The sequence below is a fragment of the Rosa chinensis genome, chromosome 5, assembly GCF_002994745.2.
Source record: "Rosa chinensis cultivar Old Blush chromosome 5, RchiOBHm-V2, whole genome shotgun sequence".
Taxonomy (NCBI): domain Eukaryota; kingdom Viridiplantae; phylum Streptophyta; class Magnoliopsida; order Rosales; family Rosaceae; genus Rosa; species Rosa chinensis.
This window is the reverse complement of record NC_037092.1, coordinates 32,419,022-32,429,571: the sequence shown is the minus strand read 5'-3', so window position 1 is coordinate 32,429,571 and position 10,550 is coordinate 32,419,022. Positions and strand designations below refer to the sequence as shown.

At 43.1% G+C, this 10,550-nt stretch overlaps 1 protein-coding gene across 2 annotated transcripts; it reads right to left on the bottom strand.

Annotated features, from left to right (window-relative positions):
- On the bottom strand, nt 1–3,311 carry LOC112166202 (COBRA-like protein 10). Of its 2 annotated transcripts, none has more exons than XM_024302975.2 (4): nt 2,452–3,311; nt 1,506–2,167; nt 528–1,315; nt 1–259 (listed from the first exon to the last, which is right to left on the bottom strand). In XM_024302975.2, exons 1-3 carry the CDS (start codon nt 3,041–3,043, stop codon nt 557–559), a joined length of 2,013 nt encoding a protein of 670 aa, XP_024158743.1. In that variant the 5' UTR covers nt 3,044–3,311; the 3' UTR covers nt 1–259; nt 528–556. The 2 variants fall into 2 exon arrangements, with proteins under 2 accessions (XP_024158743.1, XP_040362403.1); XM_040506469.1 differs by having other exon boundaries at nt 1–233.
- Between the last annotated feature and the right edge of the window lie 7,239 nt (nt 3,312–10,550).

Sequence of the window (10,550 nt, the reverse complement as noted above, 5' to 3'; positions counted from 1 at the left end):
TAGCCTATGAAAACCCAAAAAATGCTACTAACAAAATGACCCAAGTGAATCCATCCTCATGAGTTATATAATCACTGCAAGTAACTAAAATTTTGTACAAATTTTTCATAGCGTCTGTTTTCACTAGTTACAATCTCCTCGTCGGCATATGGGACTCGACTTGGTAGCTAGCAAGCATCACTCACGTATGATTCTTTTTGTGCCTGATTGCATAAACATCGATCCTGTTGCAGCTGAGATAGGACACCGATGATGGTATCTATGTGAGGAAAAATATCAATTAATTAATTAATTAAAACTGACCTTCCTAGCTAGCTACAACAAAATTCAATTAAGAGCACTGTTACACTCGCTACATATTACTTTACCAAATGATGCGGGAGTGTTTCATATATTTATTCAAATTTGGGTCCATTATGGACCTCATTTATTTCTAACAAGTAAGATACTACCTTACACACAGACACAACACATCATCACATCATTTGGCAAATAAGCTTAATTTGGTGAGTCTATCATTGTATTACCAGAATCAACAACCTTTGCCGGTCATCCATCAGTGGAAGCGGTCTGTCATGAACACAAAACTCGCAATTACAACGAACAAGATGAGGAGGATATTACTACGGGCCTGATGCTCTGCGCCGCTCTTGGGGAATTCCCTAGGAAGTGAGCACTCCTCTCCATTGAACAGAACTTTTGATGGGAAACCTTGACCCCCCTTTATATTAATATCATGAAAGTGTGTCTTCTTAAAAGAAATAACCGACTGCTGCTTTCCAGGTACCCGAGGGTCTTTATTATTGGTCGCATTTTTCATTTCTATCAAGTAGTTCAAACCTTTCAGACCCTGAAACAAGATGGTGTTTTTGACCTTTTCCATTTTCGTCCCGTTGAATGAGTACACATTTTCATAGTCTTCAAAAGCCTTGTTCATTTCTACTGCCGTGAACCAATCTTGAAATGGTTCATTCCCCCAGTTAAAGAGAGTTAGACGAGCAGTCCATCCACTCTGGTAGTCCGAGTCTATGTGCCAATTGAGACTAACTCCACAGTTGTCTCCGCATGGAAGCTTTTTGGGTATGTCCAAGTGTTTGATTTTGGCCCAAGCTTTCGCCTTTTCAGTTCTGTTGGCAAAAGGCACAAGCAATGCTTCTCCTGGTAGAGGCATTGCTTTGGCTTTTACGTCGCAGTGAGGTAGCTTACTTTCCTGGCAGCCACAGGCGCAAGTGTTGCATGGCACCACCGACTCGCTGAAGTAGGCTGAAAATGACACGCAGCAACGAGGCACCTTTGGCTTGGTTATGTTGCAAACCTGTCGGAAAAACCATTAATTTTCAGAACAATATATGCAACCAATGCTGCATTTCATGTCATACTGATTATCTAATTAGAAGTGCTTCATTTATATATTCGTGTGCAACGACACATCATATTCGTGTGTAACGAGGCATCATTTAGTAAACAAATTTGGTGATATATATTCAATGCGCGCGCGTACATACCACTTGCCAACTTGCAATTGCAGAAGTTGTAGACTGAAGCCCGCTCGGGTCAGGAAACTGAGTTGGTTCGATTCTGATTGGAGGTCCACATACGTAATTAGGGTTCACTGGCCCATAAATGCTCCACTTCTGGGGTGGAGTGAGAGAGGTTCTATTGTCATCAGGCGGAAGCTTGAAGACTTGGAGCTGGAACATTGCCTGTGATTGGGTGTCGTTCATGATTGTCGGCAAGATGGTTCCGTTTCTACAGCACTTGGGCAGCTTTCCGACCTTCTCGTCATCCTTCATAGTCGGTGGGAGGTCGGTGATGGTAGGCTTCTTTTCACAATTCATGACCTTAGAGAAGTCCATGTCCTTGTAAATCTTTCCAGCCTGGCCGTAGAGGCACTCGGATGGGTCCCTCTTGTGAGTATAGGCCCCTCTCATTGTCTGAATGAACTCATTCTTCTGCCATTCCCAGGTCAAATTCCAGTGGTCAAGACGGCCGAGTGGGTGCAGGTTGTCGATGGTGACTTGGGCCAGATAGTTGTTTGAATAGGAATCCATTACATCGTATACGATGGAGAGATCACCATTCTGTTTAGGCAGGAATTTGGTGTTTTTTTCGTCTTTCAACTTGAACTTTGGATCTGGTTGACAACAAACGAACATGCTTGACTTCCCTGCTCAGATCACCATCAAACACAACATATAAATCATCAATCACTTTCAACAAATCCATATATTCAATGGTTTAATAGCTGACTTGTGAACGTATGATATAAATCATAAAACACGTACAAAATCAAAAAGCAAGATAATTTTTTAACACACGCCCAAATCATATCTGAGCGCTGACTCAATCCATTGGGTGTTTGTTGTAAAGAATTATCTTGCTTCTTCGATCACCAAAGTTGTATTATTAGGTTTTCATGCACATGTGATTGACATGAGTGGAAGTACGTACCTCGTATACGAGGTGCAGGGCACTTATATCCATCGTTGACGAGGCGAATGGTCTTGGGCATGGGTATTGCCTTGGCCGGGAGGCCGAACTGGGTTCCCTTCAACTTAATCCTTGCCTGAATCTGATTGACATCCCCGGCCGTATCGATGGAGTTCTTCAAGTTGGTTTGTGTGTTTCCTTGAAAGTAAGTCCCGTTTTTCCCAACGGAGGCAGGGAAATCACCACCGTCCACCATCACAGCCCCGTCTGCCGACACCAATATCTCTCGATGCTGAAACCCTATGTACATCTTCCACGCCTTGAGCTCCGAGGACCCGGCGTTCAAGATGCTGGCCTCCGACTTGAACGCCCAGGCCTGTGCCGACACGTTCTTCTTGTGCGGATATTCTTTCTCGCGCGAGATGAACGTGTAGGTCAAGAAGATGCCATCGCAGTCATCTTGCTCCGGCGGAGGGGCTGGCTTGTCGCCGTCCCCTCCGTCATCGCCGCCGTCTGCTTGACCGTAACTAACATCTATCCTAGAAGCAAACACCCCCAAAAACAATAGAATCAACAAGCTCCACGGGATCTTCATGCTCGAACTTGTTTCCATTGTTTTGAGATGTATTGGAAACTCTCAATGTTATTTCTGTTTTTCGGAGAACAATCTTATTCAGGGTTGTGGCTAATTGGATATCAGAAACAGAAATAATGATTGAGCACGGGCCGCGCGAGAACGCGGCTAGTGAGAAGGCCGTGGAGGTCTGTGTAAAACCCCACAGTAGAGAGAGATGGGACGGTATAAATTTTTGAAGGGAGAAAGACACTGGAAGATTGGGTCAAGCTCAATTCTCTTCCGCTAGTTTTAGCGGGAGCTTCGGTTTGCTTGCAATTTTCGTAGCCTTGTTTTAAAGCCAAAGTGCTGGTTAATTTATGGTAGAATTTGTAGGAAAAACCAAGACGTAAATAGCATGGACACGAAAGACTGTTATCAAACGACGACCCTTATTCGTGTGTGTGTTGACTGTTTGTTAACGAGTTTGTTGCTGAGTACAAAAAAAGAAATTACTGTTTTGGGGGCCTTCAGCTGGTTTGAGCTGGCAAAACTGTTCCATAAAACGACGAAGTCTTGCTTCTAAGTTCTAACCATTGGTGCCACTGCTACCTGGCTATGCTATGGTGCATGTGGTAAAGTAAACAAACCTTACGCTAGTAATTACAAAATGATGGAAAAAAAATAGTAGACAACCAAAAAAAAAAAAAAAAAAAACCAAAGAGCAAAGTCTTGCTTGTGACCATATATTGTCATGTATATCGTGTCATTTCTAGTTTCCTTGGTCGACTCGATCTGAATTCAGACAAAAATTGATGCTAACATATTTGTTAAAATGAGAAAATTAATCAGTTTCAATTCTTTATATAAGATCTGTTTATCAGCTATTCTTGTCGGAGTTGGGATAATAGTCTTTTCTGTAAAGATTGATGAGCCAAGACGAATGCTAGCTAAGGTAATTAATTTTGGCTATTGTATTTTAACAAGGTCAAACTCGATGGGTTCAATCTAGAACTATTTTCTCCAAGCTTAACCTCTCTTTGGTTGAATTATTGACATTTTAAGCTCGTCTTGGCTGTCTGATTGTGGAATAAGCTCGAGTTTAAATTAGGTTTGCCTGGCTCCTTCTTAAGTATCTTTAAGAAAGATGTCAAAAACCTAGAAAAATTCAAATACAAATATAAAAATTAAACCACGTGGTGTGGTGTGTTGGTCGAAAGGCCTAGTCTGGAACCCTCCAGGTCTAGTGTTCGAATCCCAGCTTCATCCCGTGGCCAGCAAATTTGAGGGATCCTTTGGGTTCGTGCCTCTGCGGTGCAGGTGATTAGTCTGGCTTTCGCCGCAATGTCGGTGCAGGTGTCCTAGCGTTGGGATACCACTGCATGGGCATTACTAACAGCTAACTACCTGATAAAAAAAATATATATATATATATATATATATTTATAAAAATTAAAAAACCACGAGAGGGGTTGTTCATATTTAAAATTACATACCTAAAATGACTTCTATTGTTTGACGGGTTTCTTTTATTACAAAACATTCGAAAGTTAAACGTCATCAAAGAACTTTGTTAGGGTTTTGATGGAAAGCATAATAGATGTTAGGTTTTGTCCTTGAGCCTCGAGGCCTTCGAGGAACATTGTCGACGCTTTTATACAACGCCTACCACCAAGCTCGTTTGTTTACTTAGATCTTTTCTCTTGTAACAGTGGTGGCTTGGCCCTACACATCGTCTGGGTGAGGTTGATGGAATCAGTGATGATGATGGAGGATTATGGCACACCATTGGAGCGGCAAGGATGCTGATCGCTCTCCTTGTTTGTGACGATTCTAGTTCCAGTTCCAGAGAAACTATATCTAGGTTTTGGCAACAGATTTGACTTAAAACTGGTAATAAGTTCTTCACAGACTGTTAGGCTGGGAACCCTAACTATGGCAAGATTGCAGAGAGAAAACTAAGAGAATTGAAAAGAGGAAGAAGAAAATAGCTTGATATATTGATTGATTTCCACCGCATACAGAAACGAGGGATATATACCCATACTGCTCACTGAGATAAGGACACGTGTTGTGCATGTAAGGGAAGACTGCTTAACAACCCTACTGACAATTAATTAACCCTAATTAACTGATTACAGAAATTACTCTAATTAAAGTACAATTAAAGAACACGTGCAGAGTACATGCACGGATAACCCGCCTTAGCCTACTTCCATAACATTCCATTCCCCTTGAAATGGAGCTTGTCCTCAAGCTTGAAAGTCTGGAAAGCGCTGCAACAGTTGATCAGCCTCCTCCCACGTGGCCTCCTCCATTGAAGAACGTCCCAGCCATTGAATCAGCCACTTAGTCACTAGTGCGTTTCCCTTTTTAAACATACGTCTGTCAAGGACTTTGGCAGGATACCACCGGCGGTTGTGAGGGTCCACAGTTGGTGACAAATGTGCTGAGACTACTGCTGCATCACCAATTTTCTTCTTCAACAAGGACACGTGAAACACAGGATGCACTCTGGCTGAATTAGGGAGTTTCAATTTGTATGCCATTGAGCCAATTCGTTTCTCAATCTGGTAAGGACCATAATATCTAGGTGCCAGCTTGGGAACAAGTCTATTTTCAACAGATTGCTGCCTATATGGTTGCAACCTCAGATACACCCAATCTCCCTCTGCAAAGACTCTTTCAGTATGCTTTTTATCGTAGAACTGTTTCATCCGAGCTTGGGCTACTTGTAAATTTCTCTTGAGTACAGCCAACAGCTCATCTCTGGTTTGCAATTGTTCATCCACTGCTTCCACATCAGTCGATCCTGGGGAGTAGAGTGTGATAGTGGGAGGCTCATAGCCATAAAGAGCTTGGAAGGGAGTCATGCCAATGGCTGAGTGGTGAGCAGTGTTATACCAATATTCAACCCAAGGTAATGCAGCCACCCATGAATGGGGTTTCTCACCTACCACACACCTCAAGTACTGCTCCAATGTCCTGTTGAGATTCCCTGTCTGGCCATCTGTTTGGGGATGGTAAGCTGAACTCTTGTTTAGACTGGTGCCTTGAGCCTTAAAAAATGCCTCCCAGAATGTACTTAGGAAGACTGGATCTCTGTCGGATATGATGGCTTCTAGCATCCCATGTAATTTGAAAATCCCAGTGATAAAATGCTGAACCACTATAGCAGCTGTATAAGGATGAGCCAAAGCAATGAAATGTGCATATTTCGTAAACCTATCAACTACCACCATGATCACAGTCTTGCCAACAGAGTTGGGTAAACCCTCAATAAAATCCATAGAAATATTAGTCCAAGCTTTGTATGGGATCATATTTGGCTGCGACAACCCTGGGGGATGAATGGTTTCATAGTGATTCTGTTGGCATGTATGACAACCTGCCACAAAAGTCTTAACATCCTTATGCATTCCCGGCCACACAAATGACCTGTTGACCCTTTTAAAAGTTCTCTGCCTGCCAGCATGACCACCATTAAAACCATTGTGAAAGTCGGCCATGATCTTGTCCCTCCAGTTGTCAAATTTGGGAACAAAAATCTTACCCTTGTACATTAGCTGAGAGTTAGTGAGAGAATACTGAGCAGGTGGTGTAGCATTTTAAGTGACTTGTTGCTGGATATCATTTGCCTCAGGATCAAGCAAACAAGCAGATTGAATCTCACTAACAAAACCATGAACAGGTGATGAGATACCAGTGCTAGTGTTCAATGCTCCATACTTGGAAATGGTTTTTGACCCGTTGTTGCCTAACTCTTCCTTCCTGGATAAAGCATCAGGGGCGGAGTTATTTTTTCTAGATTTGTAATGGATGGAGTAGTCATACCCTGCAAGTTTAAGCAGCCACTTTTGCTGCGTAGGAGTGGATATCTTCTGTTCCAAGAAATACTGAATAGTCCTGTGATCAGTGTAAATGCTAAAATGTCTCCCCAACAGATAAGGCCTCCAATGTTGTACAGCAAAAACAACAGCCAACATTTCCTTGTCATATACTGAGAGAGCCACATGCCTAGGTGCCAAAGCTTTGCTCAAAAATGTTATAGGGTGACCTTCCTGAGACAAGATGGCTCCAATGCCTACACCTGAAGCATCACATTCAATCACAAATTCTTTAGTGAAATCAGGTAAAGCCAACACAGGTGTATTCATGAGTGCTTTCTTGAGGTCTTCAAATGCTGCTTCAGATGCTGGAGTCCACTGGAATCCTCCCAACTTTAACATATCTGTGAGGGGCTTTGCAATGGTGCCAAAATGTTTGACATATTTTCTATAGTATCCAGCCAGTCCCTAAAATCCCCTTAATCCTTTAACTGTTTTGGGTTTGTTCCATGTCCTGATGCATTCAATCTTAGCCGGATCAACTGAGACACCTAAAGCATTGATAACACGTCCTAGGTACTCAACAGAAGGAACCCCAAAACTGCATTTGCTTTTCTTAACCTTTAGAAAGTACTGTTGTAGTTTTTGAAATACCTTCTCTAAATGTTCCAAATGAGACTCCAATGTGGGACTGTATATTAGTATGTCATCAAAGAATACCAGTGCAAATTTCCTCAAATAGTCTCTCAACACATCATTCATTACTTACTGAAATGTGGATGGGGCATTGGTAAGCCCAAATGACATGACCAAAAACTCATAATGCCCATTGTGTGTTCTAAAAGCGGTCTTGCTCACATCAGCTACATCCATTCTGATATGATGATAACCAGACCTCAGATCAAGCTTTGTGAATATAGTAGAGCCATGTACTTCATCCAATAGCTCATCAACCACTGGAATAGGATACTTATCCTTGACTGTTGCAGTATTAAGTGATCTATAATCCACACACATTCTCCAAGTGCCATCTTTTTTTTTAACCAAAAGTACAGGAGAAGAGAAGGGGCTTACACTTGGCTTAATGATTCCATTTTCCAAGAGCTCTTGCACAATCTTTTCTATTTCAATCTTCTGAAAGTGAGGGTGCCTGTAGGGCCTCACACTTATGGGTGGAGTGTTAGGCACCAACTCAATTTTATGGTCTTGCGGCCTAGCAGGTGGTAAGGTGGTTGGGGTACTGAACAAATCTTCATACTTGCTGATCAAGGCTTGCAGTTTAGCATGGTCACTTGTGACAGTATGATTTCTTAGAGAAGGTTGTAGCTGCACTAACATTGCTTCTCTTTCTTTCTTAAGCAACCTTGTCATGGCTTTCCAACTTATTACTGTAGCCTCAGTCTTGGTTTCCCCTTGCAGCAAGTATTCACACCCTTGCGCATAGAACTTCATTTCATGGAATCAAAATTCCATAAGATATCACCAAGTGATCTTAGCCAACCTGCCCCACCCCAACGACTATCTCACAACCGGTGACAAGTAAGATAAAGAAACTATCTGAGAATTTAAATTCTTGCAATTGTAGCTCCACTGTGGCTTCTCCTTTGGTCTTCATTTTGGCACCACTTGCCAAAATAACATTAAGTGGAGAAAGTTTATGAATCGGCACTTTGGTATTCTTCAACAGTTGAGGGTGAATGAAGTTATGTGTTGCTCCGGAATCAATAAGCACATGTACACTTTTTTTGTTGAAAATTCCCTTAACTTGCATGGTAGCTGGACTAGAATTCACATCTCCCATGACTTGCAACCTGATCAGTGGCTCCTCAATATCAGTAATTGGGGGAACCTCTTGTTCTATGGAATCTGCAATACTCAACAAGTCCTCATCCTCTTGTGTGACCTCCATGATCATCAACTGTCCCTTCTTGCAGTTATGCCCGGGCTTAAAAGTTTCCTCACAGAAGAAACATTGATTCTTGGCCCTCCTTTCTTGGTACTCTGCATGAGATAATCTCTTCCCTCCATTGTTACTTGGAGCCTGCACATGTCTTGCAGCTGAGGAGGTTTGTAATCGATGACCACTGTTTGAAGGCCTCTATGGGACATCAGAATGACTTCCACTTATGAGCCTGTGATGGTTAGCAGTTCTAGCAAAATGTCTATGGCCTTCATTCCTGGTCTCATACACCCGAGCCAGCTCACAGGCCTCATATAATGTTCTAGGTTTCTGAGCTTGAACATCCACCCTGATATCCTCTTTAAGTCCACCTATGAAACAAGATAATAGCACCTCAGGAGGAAAGCCAGGAGCTCATCTGGATAGCTTTGTAAATTGTTCCTTGTAATTCTCCACACTACCCGTTTGTGACATCCTTGCCAAAGCAGCCTGATATTCTGACCTGTTGTATCCACTAAACTCTCGCATAAGTAGGTCAGCCAAACCCTGCCAAGTATGCGAGAACTCATGTCGGAACATATACCATCTATCTGAGGCCTTGTCAGATAAATGCATTGTAGCAATTGAAAGTTTCCTGTCCTCTGGAATCTGGTAGAACTCAAAGTATTGCTCAGCCTTGTTCAACCATTCAACCGGATCCCCACCACTAAACACACTGAATTCAAGCCTCATTTGCTTCATGGTTGGTAAGTTCGGATCCACATGAGGCATTTGAGAAGGGTAAGGTTGCATGTAAGGGATGGCGTAACGCATGTTTGTCGGGGGTAATTGGGAAGGGTGTGAATGGTTTAGAGGGAACTGGGAGCTATATGGATAGGCTGATATGTGAGTTGTAGTTGTGGTAGCAAAGGTAGGCACCGTAGAGGTGATTAATGGTGTAGGGTTAGCTTGAATGTAATGGGGTACTGCAAAGGGTAACGTAACCTGTGCAGTACTAGCCGACATAGTGAACATGGTTGCTGTGTAAGGGCCTGAATAGGTCATTGAATAGGTCATCATGAATGGATCTTGCTCAACCAGAGGTGGGTTGGGATAACTCGGGTTAGTGAAGAAGGGCAGGCTCATAGTAGAATAATAGGGGCCATGGTGTTGGGGTTGTGATCCGAAGCCAGGATACTGAGGGGGGGGGTAAGGCTGTGTGATCCCCATGGCGCTAGCGTGGAATGGGAAACCAGTGGGAGTGCTTATCATTTGAGTGGAAGAGGTACTACCCTCGAGAGGTTTGGATCCAATCGTAGACGTTTTGGATCCAATCGTAGACGTCATTTCAGTACCGTGTTTCTTCTCATCCAGGTTAACCAGGTGCATATCAGTGTGTGATCCCACAGGAATAGTAGATCCAACAGTGTTAGTAGTCGATTCATTAACAAATCCTAATAGCATATCAGCAGTTGGGATATGAGTACTACCTTCAGATCCAGCCCCGCCAGTCGAAATAGCTTCCGATCCAGCCATGCCAATAGAAACAGCTTCCAATACCGGCGGTGGAATGTGTTGGAGTACCGGTGAAGGGATCGATCCAAATCGAACCGTGCCATCCGGCTGAGGGATAGCAGCACCACCCTGCTGAGCGAGTTGCAGCTGACGCATGTCATCCATGAACACCGATTTGAAGCTAGCAAGTGAAGAGGCCATGGATTCATGAAAGGATGCTCGAACTCAAATTCCAGGTGAGAGAGCTCGCCGGACATAGGCGGCGGTGAGGTGGGTTTCCCCGGCCCCTTGAGTTTGACCATGGTCTAGCTCTGATACCAGTTGTTAGGGTGGGAACCCTAACTAT

What these genes read in the sequence shown, in the direction of transcription:
- LOC112166202 (XM_024302975.2), bottom strand. Translation starts at nt 3,043, where the DNA reads ATGGAAACAAGTTCGAGCATGAAGATCCCGTGGAGCTTGTTGATTCTA. An exon ending in CCCTGCACCTCGTATACGAG is followed by an intron (nt 2,168 to 2,451) that starts GTACGTACTTCC and finishes TGATCTGAGCAG; the next exon opens with GGAAGTCAAGCATGTTCGTT. An exon ending in CAATTGCAAGTTGGCAAGTG is followed by an intron (nt 1,316 to 1,505) that starts GTATGTACGCGC and finishes TTTTTCCGACAG; the next exon opens with GTTTGCAACATAACCAAGCC.